At 32.4% G+C, this 17815-nt stretch overlaps 1 protein-coding gene across 1 annotated transcript; it reads right to left on the reverse strand.

The window, feature by feature from the left end:
- Positions 1-858: 858 nt before the first annotated feature.
- On the reverse strand, positions 859-2044 carry LOC131149678 (uncharacterized). The gene is made up of 3 exons (XM_058100334.1): positions 1830-2044; positions 1523-1567; positions 859-1438 (listed from the first exon to the last, which is right to left on the reverse strand). Exons 1-3 carry the CDS (start codon positions 1956-1958, stop codon positions 1049-1051), a joined length of 564 nt encoding a protein of 187 aa, XP_057956317.1. The 5' UTR covers positions 1959-2044; the 3' UTR covers positions 859-1048.
- Between the last annotated feature and the right edge of the window lie 15771 nt (positions 2045-17815).

A 17815-nucleotide genomic window follows, 5' to 3' on the forward strand; every position in this document is an offset into this window, starting at 1 on the left:
TACCCATCTGGACTCCCATTCCCCTCCCCATTACAAACCTTCAACCCTCAGCCATGGTCGAAATTGGTAGCCATGATCTACAGCCGACGGCCATGGTCAGAACAACATGTTTCTCTAAGAAATTGCCTGAAGAAATTTTGAAGCAAAAAATAAAACCAAAATAAAAAATGTGATTTTAAAACTTGAAAGGGTATTTTTGGAAATATATTATTGTTTATTCCATTCCCATCTCTATTTTGTGGGAGTATCCAAACACATTAATTGAATTTTTATATTGATTCCATTCTAATCCTTGATTCCACTCCCATTCTCGTTCCATCCTTATGTCTTTTCATTCATCTAGGCTCCCAGGCACTATCTATAGCTTTTATCCTTCATGCATGTTATGAGTAACATAGGAGACATCTTTATTTGTCAATTTGCCTCTGCCATCACTTGTTCCATTAATTTTTTATAAACGATTAGGCTTTACAATCCATGCCAAAATTTTCATTCCACAAATACCTTTATACGGACCAAAATTTTCTAAGCAAACGAGATGAATTTCATATTTTCAGCTTACATTTGCTTGTGACTAATACGGCGTTGGAAATTTGGAATGAAGTAGTTAACATAAAAAAAAAAAAAAATTGATATCATTTAATTTTTTTAGGCTATAAATGACAATTTTAAAACTTTTTCATGAAGATATCTATGCCTAAACTATTTGCAAAGTGATAGGAATAGCAGTTTTTTCTTTAATCTTTTAAAGCACTTTTATTTTAAAATAACCCAAAATTTTATATTAGTTTAATATTCTTACTAATATTAATTGTAATTCCATTTTTTTTTAAATCTATTCAATATGCAAATAACTGATTTGGCCTAAAGAAAGAGCATGCATCTCAAGCACTTTATTGGACAGAAATACCCTTGTTCTTGGTTCAAACTACAACTTCAACCATCGAATTGCTGCCAGTCCCCGATTTCCCGCCAAGAATAATGAACTCACAGAAGGCACTTCAAGTTCTTCAAAGGAAACGGATAAAAGAACATACATTCAATCTCTTCAAATGCCCTGCGAACTCTTCAGCTTTTTCTTTTTCATATTCATCGAGTTTATCGCGCTCTCTCCATCCGCCAAAGCACAAGACGAAGAAGCAGCTCCACCAAAACCATGAGGAGTGCCATGAAAAGCAGTCAACGTTGAAGCTTCTGCATCCGATTTTGAGTTCGAGCGATTGGCGCTTTGGACAGTCGGCTTCTGACTTGGGAAGCTGTCATTCCATGAACTTAGGGTTTGCATCGATGTTACCGGGCATTCCCCCGGATTGAGCTCTGCGATGTCCTTGATCACCTCCTCGAGGCTGATGAAGGCACGGGACGAGATGTTTTGGTCCAGCGTCGAGCGAGACGGATCAATTAGATCCAGCGCGTCCACAGCATCAACTACGACTTTCTATGATTTCAGCATACAAAACAATGAAATACTTTCAACTAATGATTTCAAAAACTGATATTCTAAAATCAAACGGCAACTTACCCTCAAACGATTGCGGAGTTTCTTAAATCCATGGATGTCGATGATCTGCAAAATTATTGAAAGAATTTTTAAAAAATAGAAAAACAGAAATCTTTTTTGTGAATTGAACTACTTGTTCTACTATACAATCGAAAGAAACGCACATAAGATCAAATATACAAATTGAGTCGAAATAACGCTTTTCCTCCAAAAAAGATACAAAAGAATGAATCACAGAAATCGACATTCAAAAAGAAGCTGGAAATCCACGCGATTGACTGACTATTGAACTGAAATTGAGGAATGTTAAGTGAGAGAACAGAGTAACCTGATTGAGATAATAGATGGAGAAGTGGTTGATGTTGTGAGCTTCGACGAGGTTGATGTACTCATCGAGTGAGATCTTGCCCTTTCCTCGCGGTTTCCCGCTTGGTTTCGTGCTGCTCTGCGATTTCATGGCGTGTGGTCTTCTGCTTTGTTTCCTGTAATTTCTCCTGTTCGAGTGACAGTACTGGCCTACTAAGCCCGTGTTTCGAATTGGAGTCACGTGAGTTTGTTACGCGGAGCTTAGTTCAGTTATTTATTTATTTATTTATTTTTAAGACAAAAAGCCTAACCTCTTGAATTCTTTATGATCTTTCTTGGTGTCACTATAAAAATTTTAAAAATAAAACTCAAAAATAAAAATTAAAAAAAGAAACTAAAAATTAGAAACTAGTAAGGTGTTTGGTTAACATTTAAAAAATTGATATAAATTAAAAAATTAATTAAAAATTATTCATTTTCATCTTTAAATCAAATAATATTATTAAAATATGATTAAAATAATAAAGTTACAAATAATACACATTATAAAATTACTATAATAAATTATAATTATTTTATTTAATTTTTCTATTTTAAAAATTCACTTTATAAAAATTCTATTGGACATGACAATTGAAAAATAGTAAAAGTATTTTGCAATTGGCTTCATTATTATATATATATATATATATATATATAATTATATTTAAATTCATATGTTCATTAAGTTTTAATTTAAAAGTGTATAAAATGAATAATTTAATCCAAAAAAATTATTTTTAAATATTAAAAGTTCTGACAACAAATTGCCAAAATAAATGAAAACCATAAAATCTAGTTTTTAGTTTTTTGACCAATAGATAAAAATGGATAAAAGAAATAGAAAACTAACAATATAAACGAACGCGTTTTTTTTTAACAAGTCCTAAAATTTTAAAAAAATTCAAGAACCTCTTATGAAATTTTAAGAATTGTACAAGTCTTTTTTGAGATTAAGATACAAATCTCTCATTATATTTTGCACAAAGACAAACCTTTTAAAGAGTATAATCTTCTGTTTGAAGGGGTCTTGAATTTAAATTTGTATTAAATTTGAAAAAGATGTAATATAAATAATATTAAAATTTATTCAAATCCACTCAAATCTAAGTCCAATGTCCGAAATCCATGCTTCCGAAAATCAATGTAAGGGAAATTTGTATCACTTTTAAAACATCAAGGGATGTCCATGGAATTCTTGAAACCTCAAAGGATCTTAGTGTCTTTTGCCTTTTTTTTTTTAATAAATAAATATTTAATATTTTATTGTAAGATAGTGTTTGGAAGAATGATATTGAGTATTTTAATTTGGATTTGTGTAAATTTGAAGGAAATTTAACATAATTTAATATTAATTTTTACACAAATCCATACAAATTTAAATTTAAATTTCAAAATCAATGCTCCCAAATGCGTGGTTAGGGTAAATATTTTTTTTTTTTTATTATTTGACATTTATATCTCTCGAAATTATTGAAAAAAAATGCCCTTATCATATGTTATATATTTAGTACAATTTGCATTTACTTTCTTCATACGCATCGATAATTTTTAATAGGCGCATTTTATATGCTTGTTTGGTTCACAAAATAACTATTTTGTAGAATAAGATGAAATATAGCGAAAATTTTGAAAATGTAGGTAATAATTATTTCTCGTATGTTCTTTATCATTTCATTCAACATGTAATCAAAATAGAGTACACATTCATATGGTCAAATTTGTGAATAATTATCTCTACTCTATTCCTTGTTATGTGCTTATAAAAAGTTTCATATTATTATTTTTTTATAATATCGACATAATTATTTTTATAACTAATTGTAACTGTGACAGCTCGAAAAATTTTACTCTAAAATTCCCTGATACCACTTGTAATGACTTGAATATTTCATATTATAATATTCACTGATACAGACAGCGAAAGACTTTAAATGCAAATTACTAGAGTACTAAACTATCCCAATATAACAATATCCATCTCATTATCACAATAAAGATTTGAACTCATTTAAAAACAAAAATAAAATAATACAATTCTACACACGACCTTCTATCGCACTCACAATTCACTGCGCTACTCTGATCATTGTTGTACTCCACATGGCATCTGAAAAATATTAGATAATCATGGGGTGAGACACCTCTCAATAAGACAGAATATATTATTATCAGTGTGTGGCAACTTGAGTTTTAGTGTAGTATACAAATCTATCAATTTATCAACTTTACTGAGAAATCGTGTAAAGTTATGCTTTTATATATATATATATATATATATATATATTTAGAAAATACATATTTAGAAAATACATACTGTTCTCAAAACATACTCTGTTATAATAAATTGCTCTGTGTACGTAAATTATCATATATATACTTATGAGGAATTTCTCTGAATGGACAATCATATAACCATCATGTAATAACCCCGCATGATCGGGTTGTGAGGCCTGAAGGTGGGAGTTAGCATTGGCTGGCCTACCAAGACAAGTCAAACTTTACCTGGTCTATAGTATGATTTGCCTACCCAACTGGTCTGGACTCCAGAGGGTAACTCTACTCTTCACAGGCCAAATCAACTTCCATTACCAACATTCTCTGAAAAGTGTGGTTGCACTAACATATCATATATACTAGCAATGGTACCATACTCTTAATTTGAACCAGTTCATTAGGGTTCTATTACCATATAATACATTTCATATAATCAAACTGTGACATTATCACATTTTCATAAATTTGTATAAAATATGTCATTTCATAACTCTTTATAAAACCATTATTTCATAACTTAGCCTACAACCACCTATAATCGGCACACAGCCATCTGTAACCAACACATAGCCATTTGTAATCGGCACACAACCATCTGTACTCGGCACACAACCATCTATAATCGGCACACAGTCATTTGTACTCATATAATAATTCTATAATTTTTACAACATTTTCTAAAATCAATATATACTCATGCCACACAATTTGAGTTTGTTAAGCTTGACAAGTTAAGAATTAATGTTGAGACATCAGTGCAGTGAAGGGTAAAAATATCATCCAAGAACAGAACATGAGTGATGAAGTTTTTGCTAACACATGGCTTGAGGAGATGAGGCTGTGATATAACTTTTGTAACCATAAGTAGTTGTAGAATAAGTTTGTAACTATTTTTCCCTTCAAAAGAATGGGAATCTGTTTTTGTTTTCTATTTTATTTTACCATCTCTTGTATATAAATAGCTGGTATGTATTCAGTCAAGGAGCATTGCAGTATTTTTCTCAATTCTTAATTCAATAAAATCAGAGAGAGCATTCAGTTTAGTGTTTTTACATGGTATCAGAGCTATGGTTAAGAGCTTGGGCTAGCACAGAATCAATGATTTCCTAGCCAATTTCTTTTCATTTTCTGCCTGAATTTTCAATCAAGTTCTAGAGCATCATCCATGGAATCCTCTGAATGAAATGATCAAACAAATCATATTACTCCACCGACCACTGAGACCAGTTCTCCAAATCTATATTTTCTCAATTTTAAATGAAAATTTAGGTAATATCTTGGTTACACAACCACCGCTTAGAATGAAGTATTGTCACTCTTGGTCAAGGGCTATAATATTAGCTCTCACTGCAAAAAGGAAGATAGGTTTCATTAATGGCAAAATTGTTGAGCCAAGTCCAGAATCTCCTCTTTATGAAGATTGGTTAAGCTGCAACACAATGGTGATTTCATGGATGATCAATTCCATGTATGTTGATGTCTCGAGTAGCATGATGTACTGTCAAAATGGCAGAGAGATGTGGCTTGAACTGCAAAAACTTTTTTTTACAGGGCAGTGGTCCTAAGATCTACAATCCTCAAAAGGAGATTTCTGCCATTTCTCAAAACCTGATGATAGTTACCGAGTATTATACAAGATTCAAGAAACTATGGGATCAGCTGTTAAATTTAGAGCTATTACCAGAGTGTACATGTGGAGCCATCAAAGCTTTAAATGTTTCTCATGACAAGACTTATGCTATGATATTTTTGATGGGTTTGAATGAGAATTTTGAGAATATAAGGACTCAAATTTTGATGCAGGAGCCTTTTCCTTCGATTAGCAAGATTTATGCCTTGGTTCTTCAAGAAGAGTCTCACAAGAATGTAGTACATGGAGGATTTTACACTGCAAATCCTGATTCAGTGGCAATGTATGCAAATTCGAAGGGAAGTAACTCTGGTAATTCTACTTGGAAAAAAGGAAATAATAAAAGGGAGAGACTTTTATGCACTCACTGCAATATTTTTGGACATACGATTGATAAATGTTACAAATTGCATGGTTATTCACCAGGATATAAACCTAAAGGAAAACCAAGTGCTAATCAGATTATTTGCAATTCTGAAACAGCACCTAAGAATGTTTCGATTCAATGTCCTATTTCTAAAGCTTAGTGTGAGAAATTATTGACATTCCTCAATGCTGGATGTAACTCTGGTAAAAATCATCTTGCAGCCAATGTGAGTAGTCGTAATGGATTGACTAGTTTGGTTTCTGGAGCTACTAATATGTGTTCATCTGCTGGTATTAATGCTACTATTGATGTGTCAACCACTACATCTTATCCTCAAACCCCTAAAAATTACCTTGAAACCATGTTTGGTATTGTTTCTAATCTTTCTTTCAGTCCAAATTTAACTCATTCCATTTTTTCAACCAAACTGGTTAATAGAACCTGTTTTGAATATGCTAAGTGGGTTCTAGACACAGGTGCTACTGACCACATGGTACATTCTGTGTCTTGCTTTAGCACCATAATTGCTACATTGAATTCTTATGTGAATTTGCCAAATGGTGAGGTAGCCTTAGTCACACATATTGGGATTGTCAAAATTAATGAAAACCTCATCTTATATAATGTTCTTTGTGTTCCATCGTTCAGTTATAATCTCATATCAGTTAGTCAACTTGCTAAATTTATTCAGTGTTGCCTTATTTTCTTTGGTAACTTGTGTTTCATCCAGGACCTTGCTCATTGGAGCACACTTGGTCTGGGTAAAGAGAGTAATGGTCTATACCTACTGGAAGATAGCAAGTTAGTCTCTTCTTCTGTTTTAGTTGTTTCTTCTGCTAATAAAATTCAGCCACATATATGGCATTTGAGGTTGGGGCATCCATCAAATGCTAAGCTGAATTTACTCAAGTCAAATAATGTACAGATTGGTGATTCAAATGAAGTTTTCTTTTGTGATGTTTGTCCCCTTGCCAAACATAAATGATTACCATTTAATGAAAGTTTACATATTTCCAAGAATTTTTTTGATTTGATCCATTGTGATTTGTGTGTTCCATTTTTAGTATCTACCATTGATTCTTGCACATATTTTCTCACTATAGTGGATGATTGCTCCAGATGTACATGGGTTCATTTGTTGAAACACAAATCACAAACTCAGTCCATATTAGAACAATTTTGTACTACAGTTGAAACTCAATTTTCTAGGAAAGTAAAAATCATTAGAACTGATCATGGAACTGATTTCATCATGAGTGATTTCTTTGCTAAAAAGGGAATTTTGCATCATTTAAGTTGTGTTGAAACCCCTCAGTAGAATGCAATTGTAGAGAGGAAACATCAACATATTTTAAATGTAGCAAGGTCACTCATGTTTCATTCTCATTTACCCTTACATCTTTAAGGACATTGTGTGTTAACTGTTATATATTTGATTAATAGAATTCCTAATACACCTCTTTCTCAAAAAACCCCTTATAAGATTCTTTATGGTAGTCTTCCTTCCTATGATCATTTAAGAATTTTTGGTTGTCTTTGTCATGCATCTACTCTTACACATAATAGATCCAAATTTGTAGCAAGAGCAAGGAGGTGTGTCTTTCTAGGGAATCCTTTTTGGCATAAAAGGTTACAAGGTTTTAGACTTATGTACAAATGCAGTTTTCATATCTAGACATGTGGTTTTTCATGAACACATATTTCCTTTCATTGATGGTAAAACCCCAATTTCAGACCCATTTACTTCAATTCCTGAAGTTGATGGTCTTGCATCTTCCAGCTCGGGTAATGGTTTTTTGTCACTCCTCTTAATATACAAGATGAGTCTATTGCTTGTTCAGATTTTGCTCATGATCCTATTCCAGTTCAGGTTTCTCCTCTCCACTCAGATTCATCTCCTACAGTTTCTGATCCTACTATTCCTATAGTTCCTACTTTAGTCACTTTTGAACCTGTTTCTCCATCAGCTCATGAGTTACCATCAGCACCTCTCAGAAGATCATCTCGGCAATCCACTAAACCAGTTTACTTACAGGATTATGCTTGTGCTACTACTCATGCTATTTCTCATCCTTCTGGTGCACCTTATGATGTGGCTAATGGGCTCATTTATTCACACTTGGAGCCTTGTTATCAGTCATATTTGTTGGCAGTCAGCACATCACCTCAAGAGCCATAATACTTCTTTCAAGCTGTTAAAGATTCTCCTTGGAGAGTTGCAATGGACAAAGAAATTCAGGCTCTTGAACATAATCATACTTGGGAGTTGACCACTTTACCTCCTGGTAAAACTCCTATTGGGTGTAAGTGGGTGTGTAAGATTAAGTTGAATTCTGATGGAACAGTGGACAGATATAAGGCAAGACTTGTGGCTAAGGGGTACACACAAAGGGAAGGCATTGATTTTCTTGAGACATTCTCTCCTGTTGCTAAGACAGTCGCTGTTCGAGTCCTTCTTGCTTTGGCAGCTGCTAGATGTTGGCCTATTCACCAATTAGACATTAACAATGCATTTTTACGTGGGGATTTAGATGAAGAAGTGTACATGTCATTGCCTCTTGGTTTTCACAGTAAAGGGGGGGGGGGGTGGTGTGTGGGGGACTTCAGTTGCTTCTTGGTTTAGCTCCTCTTGTTGTTTGCAAGCTACTTAAATCTCTTTATAGTTTGAGACAAGCTTCAAGGCAATTGTATACGAAACTATCAAACAAACTTGGTTTTGTGCAGTCTACTGCTGATAATTCTCTCTTTATTCATGCTAAAGGTTCTTTGTTTACAACTTTATTGGTCTATGTGGATGATATGGTCATCACAGGAAATGATCCCACTTGTGTAGCAACTTTAAAATCTGTTTTGGATAATAAATTTGGAATTAAGGATCTTGGCTCACTTAAGTTCTTCTTAAGACTTGAAATTGCTAGAAGCAAGAAGGGAGTAAGCTTAAACCAAAGAAAGTTTGCTTTAGAAATTCTATAGGAAACATGCATGATGGGTTGTAAGCCTGCAAAATTTCCAATGGAACAACAGTTGAAGCTATCAAAGGACAGTGGTGAACTTCTATCAGATTCAAGAAAGTATAGAAGGCTCATAGGTAAATTGATTTATTTGACACTCAGCAGACCTCATATTACATATGCCATGAATAGACTAAGTCAATTTTTAGCCAAGCCGAGAGTCCCTCATATGCAAGCTGCAACAAGAGTCTTGCGATATATTAAAGGAACACCTGGACAAGGGATTTTTTTTCCTAGTGATTTAGATTTACAATTAAAAGCATATTGTGATGCTGATTGGGCAGGATGTCCAAATGCAAGAAGATCACTTACTGGATATTGTGTTTTTCTTGGAAATGTCTTGATATCATGGAGATCAAAGAAACAATCAATGGTGTCAAGATCTTCAGTTGAAGCTAAATATAGATCCATGGCAAGCACCAATTGTGAAGTAACTTGGATTTTATTCTTATTAAAAGATTTGCAAGTGAAGCATGAGAAATCTGTTTTACTTTACTATGATAACCAGGCAGCATTGCACATTGCTGCAAATCTAGTGTTTCATGAGAGATCAAAGCACATAGAAGCAGATTGTCACATTGTTAGAAATAGAGTTTTAGATGGTACAATCAAGACCTTTTATGTTGCATCCAAGAATCAATTAGCTAATATTTTTACTAAAGCACTCGGTGTAGACAACTATGTTGGAATGGTTAAGAAGTTGGGATTGATTAATATTTTTATTCATAAAATTGAATATTAAGAGTACATCGTGGATGATCTAGCAGCAAGAGCTTTGCTCTTGAGGGCGGGTGTTAAATTTGACAAGTTTAAAAATTAATGCTGGAGACATCAGTGTAGTGAAGGATAAAAATATCATCCAAGAACAGAACATGAGTGATGAAGTTTTTGCTAACATGTGGTCTGAGGAGATGAGGCTATGATATAACTCTTGTAACCATAAGTAGCTATAGAATAAGCTTGTAACTATTTTTCCCTCCAAAAGAATGGGAATCTGTTTTTGTTTTCTGTTTTATTTTACTAGCTCTTGTATATAAATAGTTGGTATGTATTCAGTCAAGGAGCATTGTAGTATTTTGCTCAATTCTTGATTCAATAAAATCAGAGAGAGCATTCAACTTATTTTTTTTTTACAGAGTTAATATATCATAATATAAAAATCATAAAAATCTCAACATGCTTATTTGTGTTTTTAATAAATTAAACTCATGCCATACAATTTATATAATAATTAAAACTCATAAATTACCTGAAAAATTCTTATAAATATATACTTGATAAATTCTAAAAAAAAACGTGAGTATGATCCAAATTTAATTTATAACATATTTAAAAACACAAATATGATCAAATCCCCGCAATTTAATCTAATTCCAAAATATTTCCTAAACCCAGACATATACTTAAATCACATAAATATAATTAAATTCATATATTCAGATTTAATTGGGAATGTTTTAAAATATGCCTAATATAATCTATTTCCCTTACCTTATCCCTGAAGTGGTGCTTATGACGTCCCAACGACGAATTCATACCAATTAATGTGTTCAGGAGCGAAGGTGGGACTCGGATATGGTGTTCATTTTTCAATCCGACCGAGAAATGTCAAGAAATTGAAGAAAGAGAGAGAGAGAGAGAGAGAGAGAGAGAGAGAGAGAGAGAGAGAGAGAGAAGAGAGAGGCAGCGAGAGAGAGAGTTAATCACACAGAGAGAGGGGGGGTTTGCTTCTCGAGAAAGGTTTAGATCCTTTTACTTAACATATATATATATATATATATATATATTATAATATTATTATATTATATTAATGTATTATTATATAATATTAATTAATTATTTTTTTTTTATCATACTTACACACATATTATTATTGGGGTCGTTACATTCTCTCTTTCTTATAAAAATTTTGCCCTCGGAATTTGCTAAACATAACTCTGGCTCAACAAACAGTCCCATTTACATAAATTTACATAATAAATAGTATAATAATTTCCCCATTTCTTGGGTCATGTTTACATATAAAACAATATGACGACCTCCTCATTTCTTGCCAACTCTATATTGCAATATACATGATAGAAAATATAACGACCTCCTTATTTCCTACCAACGTTATATTGCAACCCTTTTCAACACTTGCAGAAAACTAGTATATTATCATAATTTTCACAATCTCTACATTATTCACATTATCTCGAGTACCCAGTATAAAATCCATGCTCAGTATATAACTACATCTTTGAATGCAATCATAACTCAGTATAAAAATCAGAACTCTGTATGTATATTTATAACTTAGTATAAAATCCATGCTCAGTATATAACCACATCTCTGAATGCAATCATAACTCAGTATAAAAATCAGAACTCTGTATGTATATATATAACTTAGTATAAAATCACAATTTCGCTGTAATATCATATAAGAGATTCCAACCGATTTAATTATGTAATTATAATAAATTATTCTCATTTCTAGTTCCCCAAAGATCTAACACCGACATAATCTTTCTCTCTCAACAGATAATATATTTTGGATCTTCCTTTAAAAACAAAAATGGTACCTACAAAGTTTAGTAACCAGATTGCAATACGATTAGGATCCCTAGTAACCACTCCCTTATCATCCTCTAACTCCAAAATAAAATTCCTTTTGAATAAAGAGATATTTAAGGCTTTAAGTTTCATGATCCATAGGCCACCACCTTTTGCTTTTGCATCAATACACATCACAATTCATTCAAGGAAGCATCTATAAATACAACATAATGATCCTCTTTATTTGGAAGAGTTATTGTTGGAACTATTGTTAATCAATATTTTAAGTATTGAAACTCTCATTCACATTCTTTACTCTACAAAAATTTCTTCCCTTCCCTTGTCAACTCAATTAGTGGCACAGACATTTTAGAAAAATTTCGCACATACTTGCGATAATACCCTACCAACCGAGAAAGCTATTATTTTAAGCCACATTTTTAGGGGTTTCCCAACTCAATACTACATCATCATTAGAAGAATCAGTAGATAACCATTCTTTGATTATGACATGACTCAAAAATTTCGCACTAGTTGTCCAGAACTAATATCTCCCGTTTAGCATATAATTGATGCTTCCATAATGTTTGTAAAATTAATCACAAATATTGTTCATGCTCTTCATGAGTCTTTGAATATATAAAAAATTATCAATAAAAACTATAATAAATTGATCCAAGTATGGTTGAATAACTTGATTCATCATACCCATGAAAATGTACGGTGCATTGGTAACCCCAAATGGTAATACAAGAAACTTATAGTGACTACACTATGTACTAATTTCTGTCTTTGGGATATTTAATTCCCAAATCTCAATTGGTGATAACTTGATTGCAAATTAATCTTCAAAAATTTTGGGATTTTGCCAATTGATCAAAATAGTCCACCAATTTGTGGAAGTCGATACCAATTCTTAATGTAACTTGATTCAACTTTCAATAATCAACCCATAGCCTCAAGGACCCATTATGTCTCTTGGTAAATAACACAAGTGCAACCCATGGTGATACCAATTCTAGTTGCACTCTAGGTTACCTTAGTTCAGCTAATGTCAATTCTATATAAAGCAGTTGATATAGCTCTGTTCCTAGCACCAAATCAATATTAAGTTCAATATCCTTTTGGAGGCAGCCCCGATAAATCATCTGGAAAAATATCTAGAAATTCATCACCTATGGGTAAAGAAGTTCGGGTTTCATTACCTTGTGTATTTTCTTTCATTGCTGTTACAAACCCCAGACATGTGCCCAAATTCCATCCTTTCACAAGCACTTAAGATATCAAACATGAGAGCTTGTTAATTGGAAAGAAATCTTCACTCCATTTGGATCTCCGAGTACTACTTTCTTTTGGAAACAATCAACTAAGTGTATGATAAATAAATAACTACTCCATTTATAGGATTACCTCATAATCCACAATATCCATGTTAATAAATCAACCGGAAAGTCATTTCCACCAATATTTTAAAATGCATGTCTGCATATTCTATCCACATTTATAGTCTTCCCCACAAGTGAAGCAACTCACACGACAATACTCTAAATGTTCAAATTATGAACACAACATATTAACAAAGGATGCAACAATGTAGATGGGTAAAACCAAAATCAAATAAAACCTTTACCTGAGTGTTGCATAACAGAAACATACCTTCAATTCCTCAGTGTTGACTAGTTCTTGGCAAAACCATGATAATTCAACAAATATGCTTTTCGAAAATATTTCCCATTGAAAACTATTTAAAATCAGTCCTAACTCATAGCCTCAACCCTCAACATCTCTTACCCGTTGCATAGATTCCCACCAATGGTCAGCCTCTCCTTTAAACAGAAAACTTCCAATGATGACTTTATACTCATCAAGCACCATACCTGCTGGGATATCTCGGACTGGGATGCGTAATCATTTGTCTATTAGGTCAAATGTATAGAAGGCACTTCAAAACTCTCATCATAGCTTTGTAATTTGTTTGAGCAAAAATTATATGAGTTTCTAAGCATTCCCTGGAATTTAAATCACCCAATTCCTTCTCAATGCCAAATTGATGCACGACTTACACCTTTCAATCAACATTTTTGGAATCCTACAATCATATAAAGGACAAACATGAACATGTCTAACAACTTCAGAATACAAAATGACCTTATTTTAGATGCCACATAATAGAACACAATGTCTAAAGAATTTTGGGAGGCACCGCTCCAACACCGTCCCTAGAAAAAGGCTACAACAATACACTAGCTCAAAATTCATAGACTTGGCAAAAGGTACTCTCAAGACATTTTTATAATGTAATTAATCACAGTTGCGAACACGTTTCCTAATTTCTTATTAACCGTTAAACCATGTCATGTCTGTCCTAGTAAGCCAACATGCAGTCTTTATATACATTCATTGGAGATAAATTTTCAATCATATTTTAACAATTGGAAGAACAATATTCCTTTAAAATATCCACCAATTCTATAGACTTACCATTCTAATTTTCTTTTGTCCCCATCCAAGTCTTTATCTCACAAACTTTTGTAATGAGTACTTTTCTTCAATTTTCAAAAGCGAAGGCAAACATTCCTAAATCCATCTAACCACCAAATAAGGGAATCTAACTCCATTAGCTGCAAATATGGGTTTTCTCCTCCAATTTGACACTATTTTGTGGAAGTTTTGCTTTCATTCTATATATGTGTGCTTGTTTATTTGAATTCTAATTCCATACATTAAATAACTTTGTTGGTTTCCAAACTAAATTTTTCCTTAACTTATCAACTTAATATACTAGATTATCTTGTTATATAGACACAAGAATTGTAACCTCCAAATCTGAGATGACTGACCCGACTGATCATGGGACGAGTCTTAAGACACCTTATGCATCATAGTCTCTTTTACATATTGATATTCCCTTGGGTGTTGCATGCATTTCTATGAGCTAGTAATATGATTTCTTATTGCAGGATCTTCTCACACTCACCTGAATTTATTATTTCCATATCCTTCTATGTGTAGCCCTATTTAATTTAAATTTATTCCATTATTCTTGCCTCGTTTTCTTTAACTACTTTAAAAAGGCCACCACTCTTTGAAATTCTAAATTCATTGAATTCTTGACTCATGGGCTGTAAAAATATCTTCTATTCCTCTTTTGCTCGAACAAAATCTACAGTTACTTCCGTGACATTTCTATTGCAGACTGGGACTAACTTTTTTATAACCCTATACTCTCCTTAAAAAGTGGCCCAAAGACCTATGACTGACTAATAGAAATATGGAAAGATTGAATATTTTCTTTAAGCACAAGAAACACGAGAGAGAATAACATATACCAAAGAACTATAACTTTTCATAAAACCTTAGGAAAACCAGTATCCACAAGGACTTCACCATTAAAGAACCCTTGAGATTTCTAAGTATCTAAATCCGAAGATAACTACTAACATTCTTTCAGTTGCTCTCATATCCACACACACTAAATCATAAGGGACCATAGAGAACTAGAAGTATACTTTAATGTGCAAAGGTGCGCACATTCCAAAAATACAAAAAATTCTATTTCAAATATTCCAGTATTGCAAATGGTAGCTCATCCCTTGCAGTGTCTATTTACACTAGACAATATCATAGTGTAACATTCCGGAAGAAAAACGTCAATGATTTGCCGTGACTTTTCCCGTCGACTGTTCCAGAAAAATCACTGAAAACCCTCGATGAATTTCTACTTTTGGCTGCGAAACAAAACTCCAAAATTCCAATTTACTTGTTGTACTTTATTTCGCTATGCATCCTATATTCGATCGCTCCTACAACACCCAACCTACCCATTCCTATCCTTATCCTACTTCACACCTATACTCTAGTAATAACCATTCCTAGAGTCTACATAATCTGTATCCTAAGCTCTGATACCAACTGTAACGGCCCGAAAAATTTTACTCTAAAATTCTTTGATCCCACTTGTAATAACCTAAATATTTCATATTATAATATTCACTGATATAGACAACGGAAGACCTTAAATGCAAATTATCAGAGTACTAAACTATCCCAATATAACAATATCCATCCCATTATCACAATAAAGATTTGAACTAAATTAAAAACATAAATAAAATAATACAATTCTACACACGACCTTCTATCCCACCCACACTTCACTACACTACTCTGATCATTGTTGTACTTCACATGACATATGAAAATATTGGATAATCATGGGGCGAGACACCTCTCAATAAGACAAAATAGATTATTATCAGTGTGTGGTAACATGAGTTTTAGTGTAGTACACGTATCTATCAATTTATCAATTTCACTAAGAAATCATGTAAATTTATGCTCACACACACACACACACACACACACACACATATATATATATATAGAAAATACATACTGTTCTCAAAACATACTCTGTTATAATAAATTGCTCTGTGTACGTAAATTATTATATATATATATATATACTCATGAAGAATTTCCCTGAATGGACAATCATATAACCATCATGTAATAACCTCACATGATCAGTTGTGCGGCCCGAAGGCGGGACTTAGCATTGGATGACCAACCAAACTAAGTCAAACTTTACCTGGTCTGTAGTATGATTTTCCTACCCAACTGGTCCGGACTCTAGAGGGTAACTCTACTCTTCATAGGCCAAATTGACTTCCATTACCAACACTCTCTGAATAGTGTGGTTACACTGACATATGATACTAGCAATGGTACCATGCTCTCAATTTGAACCAGTCCATCATGGTTCTATTATCATATAGTACATTTCATATAATCAAACTCTAACTTGATCACATTTTCATAAATTTGTATAAAATCTATCATTTCATAACTCTTTATAAAACCATTATTTCATAACTCAGCACACAGCCACCTATAATCGGCACACAGCCATCTATAATCAGCATACGTCCATCTGTACTCAGCACACAGCCGTCTATAATCGGCATACAACCATCTGTACTCATATCATAATTCCATAATTTTTACAACATTTTATAAAATTAGTATATACTCATGCCACACAATTTGAGTTAATATTTCATAATATAATAATCATAAAAATCCCAATATTCTCATTTTTGTTTTAAATAAATTAAGCTCATGCCATACAATTTATATAATAATTAAAATTCATAAATTACCTGAAAAATTCTTATAAATATATACTCGATAAATTCTAAAAAAAAAAAAACGTAGGTATGATCTACTTCCTATATTTAAATTTAATTTCTAACATATCTAAAAACACAAATATGATCAAATCCCCACAGTTTAATCTTATTCCAAAATATCCCTAAATCCAGGCATATATTTAAATCACATAAATATAATTAAATTCATATATTCATATTTAATTGAAAATATTTTAAAATATGCATGACATAATCTATTCCCTTTATCTTAACTTTTGAGTGGTGCCTACGACGTCCTAACGACGAATCCACTCCGGTTAACGTGTTTAGGAGTGAAGTTAGGATCCGGATATGGTGTTCGTTTTTCAATCTGACCAAGAAATACCAAGAAATTGAAGAGAGAGAGAGAGAGAGAGAGAGAGAGAGAGAGAGAGAGAGAGAGAGAGTTGAGCTATGAGAGAGAGGGGGGGTTTGCTTTTCAAGAAAGATCTTTAGGTTACTTAACATATATATATATATATATATATAATATTATAATATTATTATACTATATTATATTATATTAATATACTATCATATAATATTAATTAATTAATTAATTAATAATAATAATTTATTTATTTAATTTCATTTTTTTTAGGATCACACTTGCACACATATTATTTTTTGGGTTATTACAGTAACTGACTTATTATAATTAATCTATTTTTAAGAATAGACATTTCACAAACCAAACATAGGTAAGAGAACTCAATTATTATTATTATTATTATTATTATTATTATTATTATGATGTTGAGTAAATGGAAAAAATATTTTACCCTGAACCTCTCACTATACTTGTCTTCTTAGTGTTTTTAAAGAATGCAATTATTACTCTCTGAAGTTTTCTAACATTCACGTTTACTTCTACATTCATCATAAGCAAATAGACTTTAACTTCACAATTAAATTGTTTCGGTTAAACTTCTCAAAATAATAACTTTACCC

This window comes from Malania oleifera, chromosome 2, assembly GCF_029873635.1.
Source record: "Malania oleifera isolate guangnan ecotype guangnan chromosome 2, ASM2987363v1, whole genome shotgun sequence".
Taxonomy (NCBI): domain Eukaryota; kingdom Viridiplantae; phylum Streptophyta; class Magnoliopsida; order Santalales; family Ximeniaceae; genus Malania; species Malania oleifera.

Bases quoted from the DNA above. Each gene is read 5' to 3' on its own strand.
- LOC131149678 (XM_058100334.1), bottom strand. From the start codon at position 1,958: ATGAAATCGCAGAGCAGCACGAAACCAAGCGGGAAACCGCGAGGAAAG. The intron at 1,568-1,829 runs GTTACTCTGTTC...ATAATTTTGCAG, and splicing joins CCATCTATTATCTCAATCAG to ATCATCGACATCCATGGATT. The intron at 1,439-1,522 runs GTAAGTTGCCGT...CTGAAATCATAG, and splicing joins AACTCCGCAATCGTTTGAGG to AAAGTCGTAGTTGATGCTGT.